The 27773-nt window shown below is 55.3% G+C and overlaps 1 protein-coding gene across 1 annotated transcript in view; it reads left to right on the plus strand.

Moving 5' to 3' along the window:
* Window positions 1-27773, plus strand: part of SHB (SH2 domain containing adaptor protein B) — a 129204-nt gene that overhangs the window by 73107 nt on the left and 28324 nt on the right. The window contains exons 3-4 of the mRNA XM_014861138.3: window positions 8692-8907; window positions 25759-25930. Coding sequence (XP_014716624.2) covers window positions 8692-8907; window positions 25759-25930 — 388 coding nt within the window. The remainder of the gene's footprint in view (window positions 1-8691; window positions 8908-25758; window positions 25931-27773) is intronic.

The following is a 27773-nucleotide window of genomic DNA, read 5'->3' on the forward strand; positions in this document are numbered from 1 at the left end:
GAGAATGGGCAGGTGCTGCTGCTCAGTGAGGGGTGTAGCTGTGGTCTGGCATGACAGCCTGTCTCCCATGGCTTTATCACATTAGAGTGTGGCCCGAGGCCTCTCTGGAAGATGAGACCTCAGCGTGCCCAGCAGACTGGAAGATTGCTCCAGAGGGGCAGCTGGCCTCTTTCTAAGTATGGCCGTCAGTGCTCGGAAGACCCGAGGCTGGACTCGCGCCTGACTGTTTGCCGAGGCCCTAGGCAGCCCCACTGGGCCCTAGCCTCTGCCTGCAGCACAGGGACCGGGGGCCGCCTGCCCCTCTCAGGGTTGACCTGGGGATGGCGGTGCCACCCCAGCCTCAAGAGCATGTTTTTCTTTGCGGAGCCCTGAGCATCCTCTGTCCACTTCTTGAAAGGGTGGAGCCCTAGCTGTTTGGACGGTTGGACTTTCAGGCCATCAGCAGCTGATTGCCACACGCTGGTGTTTCCTGCCAGCTTCTGAAAGGGCTTTTTTTGTGTGAAAGTGCAAACCTGATTAAGACTCCTGGTCCACCTTTTCCAATTTCCTCCCCTTTCGAGCCTGCACCCCTCCTCCTGGCGTCAGGGCCTGCCATAGCCCAGCCGCAGTTCCTCTTCCGGCTGCTCCCCATTCCCTCTTCCTCGTGAGCACTGGGCTCAAGGCAACTCCAAGGATTTGGTTTGGCCTCACAATCCCTCAAGCTTTCCTCTGTCCACGACTTGCCCTGTGCTTGTCCTCTGCTGCCGCCCCTTCTCCTGGCGCCCTCATCTCCGCCTGTCTGAAGCTTCCTCTTCTCTGAGATGCTCTGCTCCTGGGCCCACCATTGGCTGTGACACCAGGCAGCTCCCTCAGCTTCCCTGACCCTTGAGGGGCCTCCTTGCGCTAGGACCTAGGATTCCTTGAAATGCCACCTCTTCCCCAAGTTTTTTGAAATCTCTGGGGCCGCGTTGGCTTTCTGCCTCCACAGAACCTCCGCTTTAGGGTACTTGGGGTGAGCAGAACTGGGTGAGTCCCCGCTGAGCCTCAGTTTCTACCTTGTAAAACACAGTCGCACTTGCCTTTCGGTGAGCAGTGGTCTCCAGCCAGTGCCCAGGATGGTGCTGGCACAGGTGGGGGCTCAGTGACTCTGTTAGTGACTCGTGCTTGTAGACCTGGGGGCTTGATTCTCCTGCTAAACCAGGAGTTCTCGGGGGGCAGGAATCTTGTCCATCACCATGTGGGTGCTCAGCCTCTGGCCTGGGGTCCGCCTTAGCACACAGTAGGGGCTCAGTGGGTGTTTGAGAAAGAGAAGCAGCCAGGCTCCCCACTTGCCTGTGACTTGGGGTCTTGTCGTCGACATGGCATCAGAAAGCTCTCTGAGAAGGTCGCAGCTGTAAACAGAGACTCATGGACGCATGCCTCGAGCCGGAAGCAGCCTGGACTCTGGAACAGCAGGTCACCTCAGTGAGCCTTCCCGGGGGATGGCGACCGGGCTCCGGCCTGCAGCCGCCCAGCGGGCTTGCAGCCAAGACAGTCCTGGGCTGAGCGCCGGCAGGGCTGGCGGACGTGGCCGTGCTGCGGAGGGCGCCCCAGAGCCCTGCCAAGAGGCCGCCTGGCCTTTTAGACCATGAGGAAAGCATGTTGGGTGTCAACAGGCATGCAGGCTTGTCTCCCCTCTGGTGCCACAGATCGGCTGGAGGAAAGCGCTGTCACTGGACGGAGGACTGAGGAAGGGGGTACACCGGCCCTCAGGCTGAGTGTCACAGCTGCATGGTGACAGTCCCCCGCTCCTGCCCACGTGCCGGCACTTCTGTCCGTCGGCCTGCTTCTGTAGAGCCCCTCTATGTCTTGGGGTTTCCGTGTGCACCTGGAAAAGCGATGATGAGGGAGCTCTGAGTACCCAGGCCCCGGGAACCAGACTAGATGGGGGCGCGTGCATCCCTCGGGCGAGATGCAGGCTGCCCTGGGCCATCCCGCCCTGCTGGCCCACAGCGTGCCCCAAGGGCCGTTCCCGAGCTGCACCGAATTCAGGCTTCCATTGAAGACCCCAGTTGGGAAGAGAGTCTTTCTCCAGCAGGTGATTTAGCAGTTCGGGGGGGGATCATCTCATCTCCCCTGTGCGGTGGTCAGGACCCAGCTGCCATCTGCCTGCATGTCTCCGCAGGAACAGCCGCTGCACTCCTGCAGGGCTCCTCACTCAGCGTGGTGCTGGGCGTGCTCTAACACTGCAGACCTGACGGAAATAGATGCCCCTGCCTCCAGAAGATTCAAAGTAAGATAGTGTGGTACCAGAGCTGTCAGGAGGCGTCTGGGCGGGGCAGGAGGAAGAGCCTTGGTCCAGGACTTAGGGGACCTGGGGCCTCAACCCTGCTACTTTCTTCCCTTCCCCAGGCCTCAGTTTCCCCCTCTGTAAAGTGTGGCCATTAGACTCCTGGTCACAGAGCCCCCCCCACCCGTGTGTTCCATGTTGTGTGCAGAGCTGGTCCGGAACATGGCTCCCACCGGGAGGCGTGAGAGGCCAAAGCAGCAGCTAAAATTGGGAGTTGTGGATGGAGAGATGGAAGTCGGTTCAGAGGCTGACGATGAAGCCCTTCCATTTCCAACGCAGGGTTGGCCTGTCAGATTTTAGTAAGCCGGCCTTCTGTGGCTCTGGGGGATGAAGCGATATCTCAGCGGAGGGAGGGCTCTTGGAATGATGGTTGAGGAAGCCTCTACTGGTGGTAACTGAAATGGTAACACTTCCTAGAGTGCTTTCTGTGCACCAGGCACCGTTCTACACACCGCGCGTACGTGAGCTCATATGATGCTCATAACGTCCTTCCAAGTGGCCACTGTTGTCCTCCCTCCAGGGACGAGGAAACAAGGTAACTTGCCCCAGTTCCCCTGCTGGAGCCGGGATTCAGGCCCAAGTAGTCTGGCAGGATCAGTGCTTTCCGCCACCACACCGTGCTGTGGAACCCTGCTGTTGCTCACCTGGACCCAGGGCTTTGCTCCCTCCAGGAGGCCGGTGCAGGGCATCCCCAGGCAGTGGCGGGTGCGTCTTGCCAGTCATGCAGCCCGGACCTCTGTGTCTAATCCACCCACTTCCCTAGTGTCCCAGGCGTGGCATCAAAGCCGTGCGGGAGAGGGAGTGCGGGCATGCCCACCGCTTGCTCAGGAGAGGTTTCTTGGGCTGAGAGGTGGTGGCTGGGCCTGGGAATGGAGGCCTCCAGGGGCCACATGTCCCTGCTGAGCTCTGCCACCCTGTGATTGGGATCTGGTGTGGATTCCCAGGCAAACCCAGCTGGGAAAATTAGAGGTGAGGGGTCTGCAGCCCAGCATCTGTCATTTCCAGCTAGGCCTCTGTACGTCTGTGCCAGTGTCTCCCCACCCAGCTCCACCCTGCCCAGAGGTTCTAGGATACCTCTCCTTAGACACGCTCGAGGGTGCCATCCTGAGGCACTCAAGGCCATCCAGAACCTGCTGCCTCCGCCTGCCTCCAGCGTCCTCTCCCAGCAGGACGACCCACATTCTCCATGCTTCCAGCACCGGTGCCTCTGCTTCGGGCCTACCTCCGTCCACCGCCCACTTTCCCTGCCACACCACCCTGCCACAACTTCGTGTCTGAATTCTTCCAGGCCCGCCCAAGTTGCCCTCACCTGAGTTGTAGTGTCCTATCTCCCCCTGTTGAGGACCCTGAGCCGTCTCTGTGTTGGAGGCTCTGGCCCTCTCTTGCCGAGGGCTCCCTGAGGACCAGGACTATGTCTCATTCACTTCCTCTAGCTCTCTGCTGGGCATTCACTAGATGCCTTGCTGGCTCTGAGGACCGGGGGGATGACTGGGATGCTGCTGGAGAAGGCTGGGTGCACCAGGGATGGGCACCATCTCCCGGCGTCAGTCTCCCAGACAGTGAAGCCAATCCTTGCCCCACTTTTTCTCTTCCTGAAGGGAAGGCAAAGAGGGAAAGAAAAGGTTTCTCTTCTTCTAGTCTTCTTACTAGTAAAAGATACTTAGCATAAAATGTGTTAGGTATTTTTTCATTTAGGTGTGTGTCTGCTTTCAATGTACAGGTCTGAGGCTGTCCATAATAAAAAGAAATGTAGATAATGAGGCTGTTATAATAGATGTTAAAATCCAAGTAGAAGGAGGGCTGAGTGAATCTACGCAATATCTAAGCTAACATAGCTGTTGAAGGTAAGCATCAAAATTACCTCTGAGCTTCCTGGCAGCCAAAGCAAAAAGAAAAAAAAAAAAGGAGCTGGGGAGGCACAAAGTTGGTGACAACTCGAGCAAAGCGTATCTTGTTGCTTGTGGACTTGCGGAACTTGAAACCCTCGTCAGATCCACCTGGGAGGCTCCTGGTTTGCACCCGGCTCTGTCCTGGGTCCCTCGCTCAGATAATCCCCTGGCCCTTGCCTCTATATGGCCACAGTCCTTGGTGAGCACACCTGCTTCACCATCCTGGCTCTGTGCCCTTGGTGCGTGTGCCGAGGGTCCTTTCCCCGCCTAACATTCTCTGATTTTAAAGAAAATGCTCCTTTTTTTTTTTTTTTTTTTTGCTGTTCTTTCTCCATATGTAGTTCCACTTGAAAACCTTTCTACTCCAGAGGTCAACAGAAATCCCCACCCTGTCAATTTAATGTTTCTGCTCCCTGCCTAAGAGGCATGAAATCACAGCCTGCCACTCGACATTAAAGGTCATTTTCCATGATTGTATAGATGGTGATGTCCAGACAACTTGTGACTTAAAACATATGGTCACCAGCCCGCCTATTAGGTCAGTCTCTGGACCATCACAGATCGGTCTGGGTAATGAGGAAGACGGAGCTGGTCATTAGGCAAAAGACAGTGAGTGGCAAGCTGGCCGGGAGCATTGGCCCTTGACTTCCTGGGGCTCTTGACGAACCTCTCCTGAGAGAGAAGATGCTCTCTAAATGGGCATTTTCTCAGGGAAAGGCAGCTGCTTCTGAAACATGCACAGCTCCTTATAAGCCCACCCTGCATAAGATCATATTTACTTTCCTGCATCCCTGTCTTAATTAATGTTTTTTCTTTACTAGCATCCTTATTTATTATTTAAAATTTCTTTCAAAAGTAATTATGCAGTAATTCTTTCCTCTGTACACAATAGCTGTTTACCTTCCTGTGTCAGGTTTTCGGCCCCTTGTTCAGTGTAACTGTACTTAGAACATTACTGTCGTTGGAGTTTAGATACTATGGGCGAAGTGTGAGACGATGCTGTTCAACAATTCCTAAGCAAGGATAGAATTTCCTTTGGGGCGTTATTCACATTGTCCAGGACTTGTTTAGAAAGCCCACGTTATACGGTTTGCTCAATGCATAAACAGTCTTGTCTTTTACTTTTTAGCTTAGCATAATTTCATGCATGCTTTTCCATGTAGCTACATAATCTTCAGATTTATCATTTTAATGGCTGCTTAATATTCCATCCAGTTAGCGTGCCATAATTTACTTAACTGTCTCCCATTGTTGGGGCCTTAATGAAAATCTGAATTCGCCATGTAATACGGGGGAAGCTCATTTTAATGATTGTCATTAGAGCATCCCCTGACTGACTGCATGCCGTTACTAACCCAGCTTTGCTAAGACGCAGATGCTACTGGAACAATAAATCCTGGATGAGAGGTGTGTGCACAAGTCCCTCTGATTTAATAGCTGTACGTGTTTTCCTTTTAGGCTGGTGTTTATGTAGACTATCCATCTCTTCTGGATCTCATGTTATACCAAACTAGATGCGTTCGGGATAGCGTTCTAAGTACTCTATCACTGCCGTCAGGGACTTTCATAAATTAACTGGAATTTGGGGGTGAAGAGTGGTTTCTGGCTGTCACTTGTGTTCATTTATCCCACCGGGTTCATTGAGTATCTATTTGCAGCTGGGCTCTGTGGGAGAGCGAGCAAGGGCGCTCCTGATTATTGGGGCCCCCAGAGGTGCGTCTGTGAATTGCTTTATGGTGCCTAAGATTGAATGGCGATTTGCATGCAAAGTGCTTTGTAAACTGTAGAGTCCACGTTCGTGGTTGCTGGTCCTGCTTGTGAAGTGGGATGAAGAGGAAGATGGTTTTCCTAGCTCCGTGCCCGTCAGCTGCATTCCCACTGTCCTCAGCCCTTGGGATGTCCAAAGACAGGAGGCCAGACTGCACTCCTTAGAACCAGGGCGAGAGTGCTGTGGATGACAGTGACCCCACAAAGCAGGTCAGAGAGTTTGGTAGATTTAGTTAAGATTTACAGAGTTGTGTAGAGTACCTTACAGTTGGTCTTCACCTTAAAGTGACCAAGTCTTACTTTTTGTAGCTCTTCTCTTTTTCTCTTTTCCTATTCCTCCTCTATAAAAAGGGAAGCATCATCCTCAAAACTGATAAATCATCCTGGTTTACTCATGGGACCCAATAAAGCCGTGTTTTGCCAAAGTGTGGGACAACATCTCAGAGGAGACGGGATTTTAGGTGGCCCGAGAACCATGTCATGAGAAGGTTTTCCCTTTTCATTCTCTCTCTTTCTAAACAGAGAAAGTCCTTGTTTGCTGAAGAAGCTGTCCTCGTGGGTGCCCGCTGCCCCTCGGCTCTGCAGCGCTGCTCGCCTCCCCTCGGCAGAGCCCTGGGCTGGCCTCCCGTGGGCGGCCGGCCTGCCTCCTTGGCTTCTCTTTATGTTTATCATCTATTTTTGATAAAGGTTAAGGGCTTATGGATGGTGATGTAAAGTTTCCTTTTAAACTGAATTTATTTACTTTAAAATGTGAGGTAACAGAAATAAAAATGGTACGTAATAACCCAAGATGGCAAAATCATGAAGTCAGCATGTGACTGAATGAAGTTTGGGAAATCCCAGCGTAACGTCATTCAGTGTCCACGCTGAAGGTCACTGGCACAGCCTCCTCTGGCTTCTGTCGTATCAGGGTGTGTGCAGAGGGTGGGTTTTTGTCATCCCCACGAACTGGCCTCAGATCGTGAAGCCCAGCCTACAAGTAGAGCTTTTGCCCGCACAGCTCACGCCACCCCTGTTCCGTCAGCTGCTCTTGCGGGCATGTAGCTCCGGCGGGCTTCTGCTGCTACACTTATGCCCTGGGAACTCTGATTGGGAGAACGCCTCAAGAGTCCGTTTAAACAGCTCCCTTTCACAACCCTCACTCTTTCTGTATCAGCCTCACCCCCACTGTCTTCACCAAGTTGGGACTCAGCGCTCCAGCAAAAGTGGGAGGTGAATAGACAAATAATGGAATATTATTCAGCCTTAAAAAAGAGACACACTTCTGACACATGCCCTGTCACAGAAGGCCAAATACGATGATTCCCCTTATGAGGTCCCTAGAGTAGTCTGCTTCATAGAGACAGAAAGTAGGATGGTTGGTTGAGGGACTGGGGGGAGGGGAGATGAGTTAGTGTTTAATGGGTACAGAGTTTCAATTTGGAAAGATGAAGTTCTGGAGATGGATGGTGCTGATGGTCGCACAACAGTGTGAATATACTCAATGCCACTGAGTTGTACACTTAAAGGTTAAAATGGCAAGTGTTATGTTCTCCATATTTTACTGCAGTAAAACAAGAAAGCAGACAGTGAGCACATTTTCCCCAGCCCCGCTGCTTGGCCAGCCCCGGTCCCACCACAGGGAACCCTGTCCCTCTTCTGTTTCCACTTGTCAGAGCTGTCGGTTCTAATGTCCTCTCTCTTCTGCTGCCTCGTCCCGCACAGGCCCTGCACTGAGCCCCTCGGCCGTGGAGTATGATGGTGACTTAGGTGCCTGTTGTATCTTTTCTGGAAACAGTGGGTTTCCTGAGAGCAGCCTCTGCTCCTCCCTTCCCCATGTCCCCATGTGGGCCCTGCACACAGTGGGTCTTTGTGGTCACAGCAGGTGCCCCTTTTGACTCAGCAGCCTCTGATTATAGCACCCTGACATCCATCTTTCAGCCACCACTGGCCTTGGGAATGAGCAGCAGCTGGAACGAGTGTCCCTGTCTGGGGCCTCATCTAGATGGGCGGTCACCCCTCAGCCCACGCTGGAGCCGGCCTTGGCATCCTCTCCAGAAGACTAAGAGCTTTCCTTCCTCACTCAGAAGTGAAACTGGACATCCGCGCTCAGTCCCCCAGATGTGCTCCGTGTATCGGAAGACAGCCAGGCTCCGGGGGAGGTCGGGACTCAGGGAAGAGGTCTCTGGTAGGGCTTGGAGGGGAGAAGACAGTCACCCCGGCTCCTGCAAGGAGGCGCTTGGCTCAGTAGGTCTTTAAAGTGAATGTGTGAGCTGGGCAAAAGCTTAGGATTGTTTGGCCCAATCTCCTCACTTTTCAGATGGGAAATGAAAGTCCAGAGGACAAGGAATGACCCTAGTGGGGAAGGCCCCCATTCATCAGTAGAGCAGGGGGTGAGAGCTCTGTCTGTCCTGGGCGGTGTCAGATCCCCCCAGAACATCATGTGCGCATCTGGGCCCTGCCTGTGAAGATGTGGGGAACGCATGGGTGGCGGCGGTGAGCCTCTGTTCTGTCGTTAGGGCCGAGGGCCTGGGCTCTTTGTGGGATAGCCTTGCCCAGAGAGAGCAGAGGCGCTGCCTCAAGGGGTGGGGAGGGCCTGTTAACCTAGAAAGGGGCCTCTTCCTGTGCAGTCCTCACCTCCTTGGCCAGCAGCTCTGAACTCCTGTGGGTGTCACCTGGCAGATCCCAGGTAAGGAAGCATGTGCTGTACATCCATTACATCTCTGCTTCCTTCCTTTTTGCCTGCAGAATTTCAGAGGCAGGAAAGTGTCCGGTCCCAGCACAAAAGCATCCAGTTATATGACACCCCTTACGAGCCTGAGGGCCAGAGCGTCGACTCGGACTCCGAGAGCACGGTCAGCCCCCGTCTGCGGGAGAGCAAGCTGCCCCAGGATGACGACAGGCCCGCCGATGAGTACGACCAGCCCTGGGAGTGGAACCGGGTCACCATCCCAGCTCTGGCAGGTAAGGCCAGTGGCCCTGTTCAGAGGCGGCCACTGACCCGCATCTGGCACTCACCTTTGGGAAAGGGAGTAAGTCTCTGGTCCCTGCCTGCTCAGGTAAACCACGGGGCTTCAACTGAGAGTCCACTTGGGCTGTCCTCTCTTCTGGTTCAGCTGGGCCCCTCAAACATGATGGGGTCCTGGAGGGAAGGAAGGCCAGCCCAGGGGAAATCCTGGGTCTGACCCACAGGATCTGGGTCCCAGGCCTCAGAGACGGCCCAGACGATCTCATCGTCTGACTCTGTCTTGGTCCTTTTGGTCATGCTCTAGTTCACTAAAGCCAAGATTTCAGATTCAGGAGGACCTTTCTTAGAAACAAAGAAAACCCATCTGTAGAGTGGTTCCTACTGGGCCTGAGAGAGCCCAGCACTGGCATCTGGTCATCCGGCTGCAACGGATCTGCATGTGTCCATGGCTGCTGCATTTCCTCCCCAGCTGCATCATGAACCCAGTCACCAAGCACAGGCCCTGGGCACATCCCGACCCCGGGGACTGACCCGCCCCCTGGCCAAGAGCCCTCTGGATGACGCAGCTGCCTCCCCTCCACCCCACTCTGAGGCTGGTTTTCTAGAATCTAAGTATCCTTCACAGCACTAAAACCCCTCTCCCACAGCCTTTTGGAAAGCAGTCTGCCACCTGTGTCACAGATCTTAAGCTGCGTTCACTCTTCAGTTCTAGTCCCAATCCTCAGGACCTGTGCCAAGGTTAGGATCTGAAATTCAGAAAAGGCATTGTTCATGATCACGAAAGATGGAGAACGACCTCACTGTCCAGTAAATAGGGATTGGTTACATGGAACATGGTGCAGCCGCTAAAAAGTGATGTTGACAAAGCGTTTACAACAGCCTAGGGAAATGCTGATGTTTGATGTTAAAAGGTGAAAAGCCAGATGCAAAAAATTGCTTACACGTCTGACATTTTAGGCATGTGAGAAAGGAAACATTGATTGACCAGATCGAAGGTCATAAATGGAGAGTTTTTATTTCTAATTTGTTTAAGATTCATTTTACCTGAAAACTTCCTTTTTCGTGCACAGCTAGATTCTTGCTCCCTTTCTAGCCCCCAACAGTGAGGCCTCCGCCCTGCCCCCATCCTGATAACCTCCACTGATGGTCCAGCTGTTCTAGGTACCGCTCGTAGTTCCCTGGGCGTGGCATGCTCCATGCAAATCCCATTCCTTCTGCCTAGACGCCCTTCCCTGCTGTATCCTATCTGGAAAGACCCTCTGCCTCCTTGGAGGCCCAGCTCAGATGGCACCATCTCTGCAAGCCCTCCCTGGTACACAGCCACCCGTCCCATGGGCATCCTTGCTGCCTCTCAGGGCCTGTTGGGCTCCCTGCCTGGCAGAGTATTGCTCTCCCCATATGGAGTTAGTCCTGTCGGTGCTGTGAGCGCCTGGCCAAGAGCCTGAGCTGAGAGGAGTCACATGGCTGAAGGTCCTTGGTCACCTGAGGTCTCTCCCGTGCATTTCACAGCCTCCTCTCTTGCCTTGGCACACGGACTGTCCGTGTCCCCTGGCGTGGCTGAGAACAGCTGCGCTCCTCCCAGGTGTGAGAGGAGCTAGAATGGAGCTGGTGCCATCTGAGAGCTTGCGCTTTGCAAACGCCAGTTTGATTGAAGCACTAAAGGGGCTCATGTGACAGACATCAAGGGCCAATGGCACAAGATTGCACTGCAGACAGGGGTGGGGTCTCACCCTCTCCTGGACGGACCACCTGCAGGTCACTTGAGAGCTGTGTTCCTTTGATGCTGCAGTCTAGTCTGGCACCTTGCTGCTCAAAATGTGTTCCCTAGACCAGCAGCGCCACATCGCCTGGCAGCTGGTGAGAAATGCAGGGTCTCGGGCCCCACCCCAGACCTTCAGAGTCAGAATCTGTCTGAACAAGACCGCCGGGGATGCGTGTGCACATTGAGGTGAAGAGCACTTAGCGCACAGGGCGCCGTCTCTCAGAACGCTCAAGCAGAGCTCGCCCGCTGCTGCCCAAAGATGCTTCCAGAACTTCGATACTTTTAGTTTTTCACAAAGGATCACAAGGCCTCAGAGAGAACCGTCCCCAGATAACTTTCTGAGGCATGAGTATCCATTCTGGACTTGGTTTTATGTCGCTGAGCTGCTATCACTAGTGTCATTAAAGGTCAGCTTCTCAGGCTGCTGATGGATGCCAGTCTCAGAATTACATCCCCATCTGCGTCTCGTCGTGTCTCCTGCCTCGTGTCCTGTTCCGAGCGTGCGCCAGTCGTGCTTTTCCCAAGAAGCTTTTGGTGCTGTTCTGATTTCTGGGCCATAGAAGGAGGATGTTCCACTTGGGCTGGATGGAGGTTGTGAGCACCGGCCTTTGTCAAGACTGGCTCCCTCTGCATGTCTGTGGTCAGAGCCTGTTGGGTGCAGCCTTGGCAGGTGAGGAGCGCCCTCCTGTTTCCTAGCCCAGAGTGAGGTGGGCTGAGAGGGGGCTGGGCCACCTTTTAGGTAACGAGGACGAGTTGAAACAGCTCGATTGGATTGCTGAAGTGCTGCCACGGTCCCGTTTGCAAACCCAGGAGTGTGGCTGGTCAGGAATGAAGGATTATGTTCCCACCAAGTTAACAGTTTGTGTGTGTGTGCGCACGTGTGCATGTCGCACACACATGTTTTAGTAGGTCATTAGTGTTGTCAGGGAGTGAGGCAGCACTCGGCCAGGCCCTGTCCTCCTTATTACAATACCTGTCTGAAATGCCCCACAGTTTCTCTGGGCTCCTGGGAGCCTGGGATGCAGAGTCTGGAGCTGGGGAACATCTGTGTGGGATAAAGTTAGCTGGACAAAATCACTACCGTCTCTTTCCACCCCTTAGATTTGAGTCTGCATGTTTAACCTGGATGAGGAAACCTGGGCAGGGTGGGGTGTGAGGAACCCCCAAAGGGCAGAGCTGGGCCCACCAAGGAGGAGTCGCGGGGATGTAGGATCCAGGTGAGGGCAAAGCATTTGTTACACCTGAAAGTGGACGATGGCCTTCCCCTCACTGGGGATTTGCACGCAGAAGCTCAAAGGAGGCAGGATTGGTGTTGGCCAATCCCATTCCGGCCATGGGAGGTGGCCTGCAATCACTTCCAGGATGCTTCCACGCTTCCTTCTGTCGGGACCCCAGCGTGTTGGTCAGGGACTCAGGGAAGGGAAGGCCTCTGAATTACCTCCACGATTCGATCTATGAAGCACAAGTGTTTTCCGCCTGAAGCGCCGTCCTGCTTTGCTTTCGTGAGGAGGCACTCCTCAAAGGAAGGCTTTGGTGTTCTCCACAGGAGTAGCCCTTCTCGACCAGCAGCTCCAGACCAGCCGTGAGGGAAGCCAGAGCCTCCCCATCGCAGCCAGACTCGAAGCCAGAGCTTCAGGAAGGCTCAGTTAGCACTTCCCTGCTGTCGTGAAAACAGCTGTTGCGGGCTGTGAGGTAGTCCTGGCTTCTGGGGAATAAAAGTCTTCTCTTCTCTCAGAATTCTGTGGCCGGGTGAAAGAAGTACCACAGCTCTCCCAGAAAGCCCTGGGCCTTCATTGCATGCTGTCCCTCCAGGAAGCTGAGTGGCCTCAGCCAGAACCCTGGCCCCCACGCGCCCAGCACCTGAATCCCATCCCCCACGTGTGGCCTTTGCGGATCCCAGCCCCCAGGACAGATGCCCGGTCAAGTTGCACCACCACGTGTGGGCAACAAGGTCGCAGCCCCGCCATCCACGGAGCGGTGGTGTGGTTTCCATCAAGCTGTCAGTCCCCTTCCTAGCCGGCAGACACCTGCCTTCAGAGCTGGCTGAACGCAGTTCCCAGCCTGCTTTGGCTCCCCCCCGGGAGTCTTTACAGCAGCAATTACGAGGCCTGCAGGTTGGTCTAGAAATGTCCTGCCTGCCTGGCCCCCAGCCCCCAGGTGCAGCTCTGGGCTCACACAAGGGCTGTCGAGCTCCCTGCCCAGTGTGCGGCAGGAGAAGCAGCCTGGGGTGGTTCCACACTGTCTCGGGGCGGCCCAGGTTGGTGTGGAGGGTCTGACCAGCCCTTGGGCTTTGTGGCACAGGCCGTGAGATGGACAGATGCGGATGGCCACATAGGGAGGGGCCGAGGAGCCACGTGGATAACCTGGAGAAGTAGACTCAGGCTTGGGCTGGCACAGGTTGATGTCTTCACGTCTCTGAGCGAGGAGGATAGGGACTGAACCTGTCCTGGGAGCCTCTGTTCCCTCACCTGGGAAACGTGCCTGCTGCAGAGGGTACTGTGAGGCGCAAAGGGCACCACATCGGGAAAGTGCTGGTGTGCCCTCAGCATTGCTGTGTGTGTCATCTCATTTCATCCTCACAACCGCCCTCTGGGAGATTAACTTCCTGCTTTTACAGAGAAGGAAACTGGGGTCCACAGAGAAGGAGGAGTGTGCCCAGAGGCCATGGCTAGGCAGCCGAGGAGCCGAGTGGGATTTGAACCTGCGAAGTCCGAGCATGGCCTGGCAGGCCTGGGCTCCCTGCTGCTAGCCACAATGCCACATAAAATGTGGTTGGGGGCCCACGGGGGACGTCACGCTCCTCTCTCCACCCTCATACAGGTGGGAGGGCGGTACTGGGGCACGTTTCCCTCTTGGAATGGTTCCCGCTGAGGATTCTGTAGGAGCCCAGGCTCCGGGGGATCATGCCTGCATGGGGGTGACCCGAGCCATCCCTCGGGCTGGTCCTACTCTGCCACCACTCAGCACAGGGAGGGGCCCCCACTCCTCCTTGTGCAGCTGGGGAAACTGAGGCTCAGAGAGGGGAAGGGAACTGCTAGAGGCCTCATAGCAGAGCCAGTCAGGCCATACACAGAGGGTGGATCCGCATTTCCTTTTAATCTAGCGAGGAGAGTGAAAACTGTCTCCTCACTGATTCGCAGTTGCCTCTGAGAAGCCAGCGGCCGCAGTGCTGGCTCAAGGAGCCGGGTCGAGGAGTGAAGGGCACCCTCCACTTGGTTAGAGAAACAAAGTTATGTCATTTTTGACTCGCTGTCTGAAGACTCGTCTCTGCTGAAGCTGCTCTTCAGGCCATGTCCTGGGTTCAGCCGGCAGCCGGCCTGCCTCCTGGCCCAGAAGCAGACAGGCACATGACTCAGGCCGAACGTAGTTCGTTGGGTGCTCTTCTGTCTTCACCACTAGCTCCTTGGCGAGTTTCTCTGCCCTGGAAAGCCCAGGACGGCATCTTGAGTATCTGGAGAAGTCAGACCATCTGAGTTCACGTGCCAGCTCCACCACTCCCCGGCAGTGGGACCTCAGACCAGCTGTTCAGTCTCCCTGAGCCCTAGTTTTCCCGTCTATAAAATGGGGATGGTCACAGCCCTGTCACACTGGATCTCTGTGATGATCAAGGGAAAAGATCTGGATGAAGAGCCTTTCAAACCCTAAAGGCTCACGCGTGAGAGAATGGCTACTGGTGTTCAGGGACGGTTTGCTGTATTAAATAAAATTTAATTTAGTATTAAAACCATAGTGCAAATGAGGTACTTAGAGGCACAGAGGACCCATTTACGAAGCTCTTCACCAGTTATGCCTGGCATTAAGAAGCATGGATGGCACGGAAAGCAACACTTCTGTACGAAATCCTAAATCTCCATTCCAGCAATAGTTCTAACTGAGCCACCTGGCTCTTCAATTTGTTTTGTTTTTTTTTTCCTGAGGCAGATTTGCCCTAACATCCGTTGCCAGTCTTCCTCTTTTTTTTTGTATGTGGGTCGCCACCAAACATGGCCACGGACAAGCGAGTGGTGTAGGTCCATGCCTGCGAACCAAATCCAGGCTGCCGAAGTGGAATGCACTGAACTTAACCACTAGGCCACAGGGCCAGCCCTCTTCCGTTCTTTAGTCAGGCCATCCCAAGGACTGGGCCACTGGTCCTGGTGTGAGAGGGTCCTCCCCGTTCTAGCTGTGACATGTTTGTGGATTGGCTGGTTTGCCCAGAGCAGGCATCAGAGTTGCCTGAAGGCAGCATAAAACAGATTGCTGGGCCATCCCCAGAGTTCCTGATTCAGTAGGTTCTGGCAATAAGGCATGAGAATTCGAGTTTCTGACGAGGTCCCAGGTGTTGCTGATCTGGAGATCCCACTTTGAGAACCTAGAGAGTACACAGTACATAGCACATTAGGTGCTGGGGTCAGGGTGGAGTTAGAGGATGTCACAGCTCAGCTCTGGTGATAGCAATGCCACCTCTTCCAGGAAGCCTTCCCTGACATGACCAATCCCTTCCCCACTGTCACCCCAGTTTGGGCTGGGACCCTTCTGTGCTCCTACCACATCCTGTACAGGTGTGCATTGGTTTATTCTAGAACAGCCAGATACATACTGTTACAGTCAGATTAGGGATACTAATATCGTGTTGGTCACCCCTTAGCCAGGCACCCTCTTGAATTCTGACACATTCCCAGCCTCATCAAGGCAGAGAAAGCGAAAGTAAAGTTCCAGGTATGTCTGTTTCCTAAACAATTATGAGTCATCTCTGAGCCAGCTCAGGTTGGCTAATTTAAAATAATCCTATTAAGGTAAGGGAGGATGGGGGAAGGATAGGAAATTAACATTTAGTGAACACCAGTTATGAATCAAGCATGGGTTAACTGCGATGCCCTGCCAGGCGGGTGTGGTTTCATTGTCATCGCACAGGTGACAGGGTGAGCAACTTGCTCACGGTCGCAGAGCTCATGAACTCTGCTCTCTCTGACTGCAGGGCCTTTGCTCTCTTGACTGCTGCGCTGACATCTCGAGTGTGGAAAGGGCAGGTCTGAACTTCCCCTCGTGCTGCGAGAGGTGGCTTGGGTTGTTGTGGAGGCAGAAGCAGTTGCGCCCACTCCTGCTGACTCATGACTTGTCACTGTCACACGCAAATGCTCTGAAGCTGGTGCCGCTCACACTGTGTGCGTCATACGCTGCTCCAGGCTCGCTGTTCCCATGGAGCCCCGTGACTCATCGTGCACACGGGAGAAATAGGCTCAGCCTCTGCAGAAGTTTCTTCGGGGAGTCAGACCTGCCGCTAGCCCTGGTGCGCCCAGCCGCGTGCCGCCCCTCCTCACCGTTGGCCCCACTGGGGCTCCCGTGATGCTCTCTGCCCCCTGCACAGCCTCCCAGAATGCATTGGGCCCAGGAGGAAATTAACAATAGTGTTTGGACCGGGAGCTTTTTGCTGTGTAATGAGTAACAGTTGTAATTAATGTTTAACATGTGTGAACAGCAGGTCTGCGGAGGAAAGTGGGGTTTAAAGAAGAGAACTGGGATCACTCACTTCCTTTGGCTAATGTGTTACTGAGGGACAGGTTTTTCCAGTTGGTTTTTCTGTTTGACATATGAATGAATTCATTTAGTAACCTAAAAAAAAAAGAAAGAAAAACATTGGCATTTAATAGCTCTGGTTTATCTGCTAATTATATTGATAGATAGAAACGTTCCTTCCAGTGCCTTTGTCTGCTCTGTGGAAAACAGTCGTGCTGGAAGCTCTTTGCCCTCCTGGTTGGCAGGGTGGAGAGCACGAGGGGACGGGATTCTTCAGCTCCCTGAGGTCAGAGACTCCACCTGCCTTGTTCACACCTGCGTCCCCACCTAGGTCAGTGCCTGGCACATAGTGAACATGCAGATATTTGTTAAATTATCGAATAAATCAGGTCTTAGGAAAACCTACCCCAAGTTCTCTTCAGGGTGCAGGAAGACACAGGTAGTCATGCAGCCTGCTCACACAGAGATGGCTTGTTTTCATGTCATTCTTTTCTGCCGTATACCTGTCTTCTCTCCAAATGAGGTTGAGGGATCTGCACATGGAGGGCATTTCTGAGTGGCTCTTGACTGCCGTGATTGCCACTCTGGGCTGACCTCCCAGAGAGAAGCTGAGAGTGTGTCCCTGCCTGTTGGAGGATGGCCCAAGAGTCCAGATGCCATGTTGGGGGTGGGGAGACTGGTGTGTCAGTGGGTGGTAAGCAGCCCCCTGAGAGCCAAGCACCTGGCTTGTCCCCTCTTGTTCCTCCTCCCTTCCCTCACTGGCATCTGCAGAGGGGCAGCAGCAAAAACATAGCGCCAGCTGGGCTGCAGCTTTGGGGCTCCTGAACGGGAGACTGGTTTCAGTCTAAGGGCCTCTGAGCCTTGTGGGTGGGAGAGAGTCCCTCTCCCAGGCCCTAGGATTCTCAGTAAATGTGTGGGGGTCAGCAGGTGGAGGTAGCAGGAGACGTGCTGCATAGACATGAGCAGGCAGAGTGCATAGAGCTGCAGGCTCTGCATTTAAAGCCCTGAGCTGCCCCTTGCTAGCCGGGCAACCTGGGGCCAGTTGCCTCAGTTTCCTTACCTGTATAATGGGGTGGTCATTGGTTCCAAGAGTCAGGGGCACAGTGAGTGCCTCAGTGGATGCTGGCTTTGGGTATGACTGTCATCGTTGCTACTGTTTTTTGGAGCACGTGTCACACTGTAGACAGGATTTGTGCTGGACTCGTTAAAGGCCTCTGGGATTCAGAAGACTTGGGTTCAAATCCCATTTCAAGGCTAGCTGTTGACTTGCAGCAAGTCGGTCCTTTTCCAACCTCTGTTTCTCATGTGTAGAATGAGTTACAACAGTGAAGGTGTCTGGCTTCGGCAGCCGTGAAGGCCTCTGTGTTTGGATCATTTCTTCATTTTCATCAGGATTTAGCCTTATATTTCCTGCAGCCAAGCAGCAGCTCTGGGGCGGGGTCTTTGTACCAGGCCCAGGAGTCCGGGCTTCCTTTGGGAGCTGCAGAGCAAGAGGACAGAGGCCTACCCTCCTTGCCAGGCCTCCATTCCCAGCCCAGGCCTGGGTGCACATGCATGGGCGGCGTCCGCCTCCTCCCTTCACAATGAGGACCTCTGTTCTCAGGCACCGCCCACGAGATGTGGCAGCCTGGTGCCCTGAGGCCCGCGTGTGTCTGCGAGGTGAACACAGAGGCCTCTTGTTGGCCATCGTGGAAACACAAACCAAACATTTGCTGGGCCGCCCGCTGTCTTACAGCCTCTCTGAGGGGCGGGAGGCCTGCTCCAGAATTGTGGGGAGAAGGGGCTTCCCTCTCCAGGCCTTAGTTCCTCCATCTGGGAAAACAGGAATTCTGATGCTTGTCCAGCTGCAGGGAACAGATGAGATGACAGCAGAAGGTAAGTTTAGAAGGCTGAGGCAGCAGAGGACCGCTGTTGAGGGAACAGAGCTTTAGTCAGCTGCAGGCGGTGGCACGTTATCCTGAAAGTTCATGGTGTTCGCGTAGACTCTGGGGCTCATGTGGTCCACCCCACTTCCCTAGACCAGTGCACAGTCTGCCCCTTGCCCCATCTTGGGGGCTCACAGGTGCCCAGCAGCAGCCCCTGTGTGCCACCCTCACCTCCCCCACGCACAGCAGGGGTGCAGCTGGCTGTGGGCAGCGTGGGGGACCAGTGCCAAGGGCTGTGCAGAAGGGGCGCTTTGGCCACCTCCGTTCTGCTCTCTGTGCCCTTGTGTTTTCAGAGTAGCAGGACATCCGTGAACAAACACCAGGCCTGGAACACTGTCCAGGCCCCTCCTGTCAGCCCATGTGGTTTTCGCCCATATTCCTTTCCGCCTCGTCCACGAGGGCCTAAAGAAGCCTCCAGCGGCCAAGGGTTCCATGCAAGGTGTTCTGCACAGGCTCTTGTCTTCAGCCATCTAATCCTCGTGGCCTCTGCTTAGAGGCTCTCTGTCCTGTCCAGGAGAGCTGGGAGGGTTGGAGGCTGCAGGCTGGCCAAAGAGGCAGCCACAGAACTTGGAGCATATCGCTGCCTCTCCCGGGCCCGAGGCCCCAGGCCCCCTTTGCTCCCTTCCAGTTCCTTTGAATGGTCCCTCTCCTCCGGGGCCACTGTCCACAACCTTGATCAGCCGGGGGGACTGGAGGATGTCCGGCAGACTGTCAACTCTTATCTCCCTGTCCTCCCCAGGGAGGGCACTCCTGGGGCCGGGGGAGGGGAGGCCACCCAGCACTGCAGTCCCAAAGCAGAGGGCTCGAGGGCTGGGGCCGGGCCCGCGGCCTGGCATGGCAGCCTGCTCTGGTCAGCTTGGGCAGCTTGCTTGCCCACATCAGGCCCCATTTGTAGAAACGTGGGCAGAGTAGCAGGGAGCTCCTCGGTCTGCTGAAAGGGTCAGAGGAGATGTCACGTTGGGTCCTCACAGATGCCACCCGTGCACAGGGAACACTCAACAAAGGTCACACCGTTGTTCAAGACTGCTTTAAAATGACTTGAGGAGGGAGTCAAGCTCCTGAGTTTCCTTTCTTGGTTGCTGAATAGTCCTGCTGACCTGGATGGACATTCATTCACTCAGCAGACAGCGAGCATCTCCTATCCACCAGGTGCTGTTCTGGGCACTGGGGATCCAGTTTTGAACAAGACGGAATACGTCCTCTCCTCTTGGAGCTGGCAGGTTAGTCAGGATTTCCAAGAGAGGTTGGGGAAAAAGAAGGTGGCTTCTGATAGAAGGAACTTTATCCTCTTGAGTGCATGAAAGGGAATTGTTCTGAGCATGGATGTGGCCATGGGGAGGGGGGACCACCACTTACAGGGGGCCAGCCTGGACTTTGGTACGTCCTCTGTTACTAGCCACCTCCACGATCATTTATGGTATAGGTATTGTCAGCCGTGTTTCACAGAAGAGGCAGCTAAGTCTCGGAGAGGTTTAGAAACTTGACCAAAGTCACACAGTAATGGCAGAGGCAGGATTCAAACCTGGGTCTTCCAAACTTTGAAGTCCACATCCTTTCCGTGATGCCAAGCCACTGAGTTCCTCCGTTCCCTGGCCTCGTTGCAGCCTATGGGCCGCTCTTTAGAGCCAGCTGCATGCTAAGCTTGGGGAGGCTCAGAGGAGGCTGAGGCATGAGACCCTTACTCTGTCCGGCTCTGAGCAGGTGCCTGTGTCCCGCACTGTAACGAGACCAGGGAGGGGCCAGACAGTGGCAGAGACGGGGTGCACAGCACAGAAGAGGAGAAAAGAATTCCACCTGGGGGTCAGTGGCAGAACTTGTCCCAGGAGGTGCCCCTGCGCTGAACTTTGCAGCACAGCTGTGATCTTTGCACACAGAGATCGTGAGGAAAGGGATTCTAGAGGGCAGGTTCAGCAAAGCTGAGGTCTGGATTTGGAGACAGCCGTTCTTCGTGCCTGGAGCCTTGGGTGGGTGTGGAACCCAGAGGGGCTTTGTAGGGGAAGATGCATCCAGAAGGTCAGGTTGGCGCCAGAGTGAGGAGTTTGCCCTCCATCTGGGGCGCTGGGAGCCAGCGAGGGTGTGTGAGCACAGCAGAGCCCTCTGGCTTTTTGAAACTTGTTCTCTGGGCAGCCCTGAATGGTAGACAGGAAGGAGCCAGACCCCGAAGGAGCACATTCGTTTCATATGAGCAGACGTTTGCTAAGCACTGTCTCCATGCCGAGCCCTGCGTTAGGGTTAGGGGCAGGTGAGGTCAGAGGGGAGAGAAATCAGTGCCCGGCGCTGCCCCATGGACGGCCTGGGCTGGCTGGGCGAGCGTGTGGGTGCTGCTGAGCTCCAGAGAAGGGCCAGGTGCTGTGGGCTGTGGGAGGAGGCAGTTCTCAGCGGGCAGGATGGTGGAGGCTGTGCGGAGCAGGGACCTTGGAGCCAGACCCCGGGAGCTTCTGGACGTTATGAGATGGAGCAGGAGGGCGGTCATTCCAGGCCTGGGGTCAAAGCGCACCGCAGAGCCTGGGTGAGTGAGGCTCAGCGCCTGCCTGCCTGCCAGGCCCTGCCCGCGTCCTCGTGAGGAAGGAGGACCTGAGTGTGAGGTGAGCCTGACCTGGTGACCTGCAGGCCTGGCTCAAACCTCAGCCCCGCCCCTTAGCTTGGAGGCCCTGGAAGCGTTCTTCCTCACCTGCTGGGGGACACCGTCTTCCGTCCTTGGCAGTGCGAGGTATAAGATCTCTGATATAAGGAGGAGGGGACCTCCAGCGCCAGAGGCTAATCTGGGTGGAGGAAAGGCCTCGGGAAGGTGAGGGGCAGCTGAGCTGTGTCTTAGGATGAGGCCTGACATCAGGAACTTTTGGAAGGACATTTGGGGCATCGCAAAGGGGCCTCCTTAGCCTGCCCTGGAGACAAAGGCGCTTGGAGCCACGAACCAGGCCACCGCTCCCACTGCCACACGGCCTGGTCCCGTCGTGGCACCAAAGTCAGAGGGCTCCCAGCGGCTGGTCCTGCCGCCTGAGCCCCTCCTGCACAGCTCTGCCTTCTGTCGGTAGTTGCCTGCAGGGGAATTAATTTGGGTCTGTCGTTCTAATGGCTCGCAGGGCTGGCATGTTTTTTCTCTAAACGCAGATATTCTTTTGAGGGTTTGTGTCTTCCTTCATCTTTTGCAGAAAATCACTAAATTAAAAGAATTGCCATTTTAAATTGCAGATTAAAGAGAAACTTAATTAGAAAAAGTGAAAGCAGTTGTGTTTGGAGCTTTTTGTTCATAATATCTTTTTTATTTTGCTGCTGAATCACTGCTCTTGGAGTTTGTATATTTTTATTTTAGGTGAAATGATTTGTCTAATTAAGCCTGTCATTCATCACCACCTGTTCCGTCTAAAATATACAGCTATATTATTGAGCTTGCAAGCGAATGTATAAATTAATTCGCTGGGGAATTACAGTGTTGACTGGGGCGTTATTAGGTTTTCTCTAATTTATCTGGTATGAAAACCAATATTTTTTCCCAGTAAAGTGAAACAGCGGCTCATTAAGTTTCTTCATTGAGTCATTTGTTGGTCATCTGTTATGTCGCAGGCATGTGCTAGACATGAGTGGTAGGGACAGATATGGTACAGCCCCTGCCCTTGGGGGGCTCATGGGGAGCCAGACAAGGAAACTGGTGATTGGGGTACCATTGGTTGAGATCAAGGTGAATCTGGGAGGGGGTGAAGTCAGGGAAGGCTTCCTGGAAGAGGTGACCCCTAAAGAGCACATAGAGGCTATCAGGCAGTGAGGTTGGTAAAGGGCAGGGTGGGGGTATCATGGTAATTCAGACAAAAGGACATGGCCTGGAGGAGGCTTGGTGAGGCCTGAGGCTGGATAGGTAAGCAGGTTGTTGGCTGTGCTGAAGAGCTGGGGTTCCTTCCCCACTTGTTGTTCCCTACTCCCTGCCTCTCGTCTCACCTTCTGTGCCGAGAGGTGTGTAGTGGGATTTTATATTGGCAGAAAGGATTTTAGCCAGTGGAGCCCCAGCTGTCAGAGGTGAATGTGCCTTAGAGTTCCTCTGGGCCCTCCCTCTCCTCAGCCTGTGCAAAACTAAGCCTGGAACCCCAGCTCCCACCAGCCCCTTCCCACGCCAGGCCTCTCCGCCGCCCCCCTCGGCACTGCTGGCCCTCGTGCCGGAAGGCCTGCTGGGCTGCCTCCTCTCCGTTCCTGACACCCACAGAGTTGGCAGAGGGGAGGCGTCGTGGGGAAGGGCACGCTGGTCCCATGCTCGCTGCCCCCGTCTCCTGCTGTGCCCCGGGTCCCCATCTCAATGGGGCATCACACAGGGCTTTTCCCTGACTCACCCACAAGTAGCCAAGTCTGTTGGAGTCACCTCCGACATCGCTCCCATCCTTGAGGGCTTCAGCCTCCGTCACCTTCCCTAAGGCACGGTCTCCCACCTCCAGGGCTGCCCTCAAACCCACCCTCCAGCAGCAGTCAGAGAGCTCTCTAAAGCCCGATCTACGAACGGCCTCCCCTGACTCAGCCCATGCGGAGGATCCAGTCCCAGCTCTTTAGAAGGGGGCTCCATGGCCGGGCCCTCACCTGTCTCCCTGATCCCAGTGCTCGCCCCTGGCCAAGGTCACCCCTCCAAGAACATACACCCCTTTTGACCAGCTGCCGTGAGGGCTGGTGTTGTTCAGCGGGAGCCCTGGTGGGAGAGCCGGCAGCTGGGAAGCCAGGGAGGGGCCCCAGCTCTGGGCTTCGCCCCTCACCACCTCTGTGAGGGCCCAGCTTGCCGGCCAGATGGAGGAGGGCTTCTCAGACACCCAGCCCTACGGCCTGTTCCGTAGAAGGGCCTAAGGTCGTTGCCGTCTTGCTGTCTGTCCCTGTGGTTGGGCACAGCATGGAACTGTAGCAGAGAGGAGGGCCGGCGCCCCAGCGAGTGTTGGCCCTGCCCCGCTCTGCACGGCCAGTCCTGTCTCACGGGCTGTGGGCGTCTCTAAGGTGGAGTTCAGCCTCCATCCTGCTTTCCCACCAAGCTTAACTCGAGCTTTTTGTGCGTCGTGGCTCCTGGATGCTGCCAGCCCGCTCCTTGCAGTGCTAGGCCCCCGCCTGCAGTCTCCTTGGTCCTCTTTCTCGCACACTCCTCTTTGAGGACAGGGACGAGGCTTGCTGCCTCTGCCTGCAGAGCATAGCCAGGGTCTGACCACTCGCCGCCGCTGCCATCCACATCTCCAGTGCGGCCCGGCCCGCGGTACCTCCTGCTCTCCCTGTGCTCCCCTCCATCTCTCTCTGTTTAACAAACTTTTCTATTTAGAGCAGTTTTAGGTTCATAGCAAAATGGAGCAGGAAGTACCGAGAGTTCTCATATACCCCGTCCTCAGCGCAGCAGTCCTGTTAAAAAGTGCCAAGTTAAAACCCCCATCAAAACAGCAGAATGGCTCTCCATTTCTCTCAGAATAAAACTAAAGTCCTTCCCAAGGCCCACGGAGGGGCCGCCCGGCCCTTTGTCCTCCCACCCCCTCCAGTCGTCCTGGGCTGTGTTATTCCAAACACCCCAGGCATGTTCCCGCCTCAGGCCCTTGAACTTGCTCTCCCCTTGCCTGGCATGTCCTTCCTCCTGTTGTCCACATGGCTAATCCCTCCTTTCCCTCAGGAATTTATTCAGGTGTCACCTTTCGAGGCCTTCCCTGCCCTGCTGCAGTTTCTCCTGATTGAGCACTTGTCACCAGCGGGGTGCTAGGGCCCTGACTTAGGGCACTTCCTGCCTGTCTCTCCTCCCTCAGACTCTGGCTCCATGAGGCAGGGGTTTCTGTCTCTTGCTCACTGCCATTTCCCCCCCACCCCCCCAAACTGGGCCTGGACCATGTGGGTGAGTGTTGAGGAGTGGGATGGCCTGCTAGACCCCACTGCAGTCATGAGAGTGACCACACACACAGGTCCAGTGTGTCTGGAGCCTTCCGTTGGCAGGGCCCTCCCTTCCCACTGATTTTCATAGCGGTTAATAGAGAAGAGTGTCTCGGAGGGATGGAAACGCGTCACGGTCCTGATGGAGGAGCTTGCTCAACGGCTGAGACATGGAACAAGTTCATTCACACTCCTTGGTCCCCGTAGAAGCACATCCCCACAGCCCGGGCTGGGGTTTCACGCCGCCACCCGTGAATGTGAGGTTGATTGCCATGTGGCTGGCCAGGGTCGGAGGACAGCTTGCCATGTCCATGCCCGCTGGGTGGAGGAGAGATTTCTGCCGTTGTGTGACCGTGGGCCTGCCGCTGGACACAGCTTTGGGAACCTTGTTCCGCAGGCCCTGGCCCAGTGTACTCAGCACTCTGTGTGTGCTGGCCCTTAGGATGTACTCCCTCATCTGATCTTCACAGCGGCCTGGTGAGGGAGGAAACGGGGCCTCAGAGAGATTGAGTAACTTAGCCAAGGCACACAGCTAGCCAGGGCAGGCTTAGGAGAGGAATTCGGATCCGTTCAGTAGCTTATGTGAAGTGCCTATTACTGTGTCTGTGTTGAGCAGACACGATAATAATAAAAGCAGATATTTACAATAACATGGATTAAGCACAGGCTATCTGCCAGGGTCTCTGCTAAGATCTCTGTGTACGTCACTTGGTTGAGTCCTCACAGCAATCCCGGGAGGTGGGACAGTGTTTATCCCTGTTTTTCAGAGGAGGAAGCTGAGGCCCAGAGAGAACTTGCAAGGTGGACCAGCTGGTCTCCAAGAATGCTTCTGGATGGGGGCTGGCCCAGTGGCACAGCGGTTAAGTGCACATGTTCCGCTTTGGCAGCCTGGGGTTCACCAGTTCGGATCCTGCATGCAGACATGGCACCACTTGGAAGCCATGCTGTGGCAGGTGTCCCACATCTAAACTGGAGGAAGCTGGGCACGGATGTTAGCTCAGGGCCAGTCTTCCTCACAAAAAGAATAGGATTGGCAGTGGATGTTAGCTCAGGGCTAATCTTCCTCAAAAAAAAAAAAAAAGCTTCTGGCAGCTCCAGTTTCAACTCAGTATTTTCTGTTCTTTGTGGGGTATCTCTAGGGTCCTGCTCCCAAGAGGCATCTTCCCCGAGCCCGTGTGAGTGAAGGATGCTCCCACAGGCCCAGGGCGGGTAGGAGAGCGCAAAGGAGGGCCTGTCCCACTGTGCTGTGTGCTGCTCCCACCTCCCCTGGGGGCTGGGTCCAGGGCAGCGCTGGCTGTGTGGGGCGCATACAGAGGGACTGAATGAAGAGCAGCAGACTTGGGGGGTCCAACATGACCCCCGAATGGAACTCTGTAGGGCTGTCCCAGGAGAAAGGGGGCAGATCTGGCCAGTGTGGCCCCCGGTGGGATGAGAGAATGGGAAGAGGAGAAAGGCCACTTGGAGGCAGGGTGTTTGGCACAAAATGAAGAACAACTTTCTGCCCTGAGAACTGTCCTGAGGAATGAGCCCGCCCCCAGCCCCCCACGGGAGTGCCATGCCCCTTGCTGGAGGTTGCAGGGGCTTCCACCTTGCCCCCCGAATGCACCGAGTGGCTTTGACAGCACCCGCATGTCCTGTCTTAGGAAGCCCGCATCTTTTGAGCCACGTTTGTTCGTTGCCTGGAACTCCTCCTGCGAATGGTAAAGCCCCAGTGAGGACAGTCGAGCTGCCCTGCTCTGGGCCGCCCAGTGACGTCTCGGGCTGAGCTTCCGGTGACTGTGCTCTCTCTCTCCCCACAGCCCAGTTTAACGGCAACGAGAAACGGCAGTCATCGCCCTCGCCTTCCCGGGACCGGCGGCGCCAGCTTCGTGCTCCCGGAGGGGGCTTCAAGCCCATCAAACACGGGAGCCCCGAGTTCTGTGGGGCCCTGGGAGAGAGAGTGGATCCCGCTGTCCCGCTGGAGAAGCAAATGTAAGTTTTGAGGAGTAAAGCAACCTCAGCTCCTAGGTCCTGTGTCCCTGCAGAGGCTCAATGGAGGCCAAGGCCACCTGTCAGTGGCAGAATGGGGTTAGAGCGCGCCTCCCCTGGTCCCTAGCCCTCCGTGCTTGCTCCCTGCGCACTGTGTCCTCCCTTACTTTCGATGACTAGCAGGAGGGAGTGCAAAGCCGTCCACACGGTTCACCCCTCTCTCCTACCTCCTAGTTTCTGTTTTCATCCTGCAGCAACTGAGGTTTTGAAAAGCTAAGTGTCCCCTAATCCTGTCCGTTAAGTGTGAATTAGGGTTGTTTTCTAACTACAGTGATGTTTTTGCCCCACATCTGCTTGCTATGGTTGCACAAGGCCTTCACTCTCTTGATTTTGATTTCTCAACCCCTTTCTCCAGAGGTTTCCCACCTCTAGTCAGTGGCTGGGTCCCGACCCTGCAGCCCCTTTCCCTCCCCGCTTCTCCCTGGCAGTGCTGGCCAGGCCTTCACTGCCCGCCCCCTTGACCCGAGGACCATCTCCCTGCTCTGCTCTGAAACCTTCAGTGGCTCCCCATCACTTCAGGATAAAGCCCCAGCCCCCAAACCTGCCGCTCGCTCAGTGACTTGCCCCAGGCTGCCTTCTTCTTTTCTCGCCATCCCTTGTACCTGGACTGGAGGGCGTTACTCCAGGTGCTTGATGGATCAGGTCCTGCATCTGGGGCTGTTCCCTTCAGGTGTGTCATCTTCAATAAGCAAATGTGCGATAAATGGGGTTATCATCCCATTGCACAGATGAGAAAATCAGGGCTCCAAGAGGAGCAGAGCCTTGGCTGGGATCCCCTGGCTCAGAGCACAGAGGTGGGATTTGAACTCCAGCCCCATGACTCGACCCCATGCTCTGCCCTTATTTCTCCCCTCTTGTATACACCCACATCCTCCACCCTCAGCACATGCCTGGCGCAGAGAAGGCCCTCTGCAAGACCAAGAGACTAGCTGACCCCAGGCCGGGCCTCAGGAGCGCGTCTCACATGTGTCACTTGCTGTTATCAGTCTCCACCCAGCCACAGAGCATCCCTCCCAGGACACGCTTGCGCGGGGAGCAGGGTGCAGGGCTTTCCGAGGGATGTCATGCTCCTGTGCTCTCCTCCTGGGAGGCTGCAGCCTCCTTTGTGGGCCCCACGCCTGCTGTACTGAGCACGCGGGGGGAGCGCTCCCAGCCAGTATTGTGTTATCATTTCTCACAGCCACGCAGATTGGGTGGCAGGTTTGCTTATTTCTGATCAAACTGAGCACTTTTTGATCAACAAATAAAATATGATCCAGAGATGAGAGATGTGTGGGAGTTGTTGAGCGTGCATCCTGACCCAGGTCTGCCAGGGGTCAGCTGGACCAGCCCACCCTCTTCCCACCCCGGGGTGGGCCCCTTGAGTGCAGTTCTGTTCCCTCTCCTTTCCTGTTCCCTCCCGACACAGCCCTCAGCCAGCTCCAGTCATGACCCCATCTCATCTCCCCAGGCTTACTCTGGCCTGTCGGAGGCCCTGACTTGTCACCCGAGAGGTGTGCTTAGGCAAAATGCCACTTCCATCAGAGCCCGATGACCCAGGCAGAGAGGATCGCCTGATCCCCAAACTGGGCTGATGATGCTCAGTCTCGGAGGGACCTCCGAGTCCCACTTCCCCTCCACCCCAGCACAGGGGAGAGGGGAGCTGGGGACTGGCGCCCTGAGAAGTGTGCCCGGTCTTACGGGGTTGTTGAGGATGGGCAGTCCCACCTCTGCCTGGACACCCATACCACCTGCTTTCATCCCGGGACAGTGGAAAGGCTGCTGCTGAGGGACTCAGGGACACAAC

This window comes from Equus asinus, chromosome 10 (assembly GCF_041296235.1).
Source record: "Equus asinus isolate D_3611 breed Donkey chromosome 10, EquAss-T2T_v2, whole genome shotgun sequence".
NCBI classification, from domain to species: domain Eukaryota; kingdom Metazoa; phylum Chordata; class Mammalia; order Perissodactyla; family Equidae; genus Equus; species Equus asinus.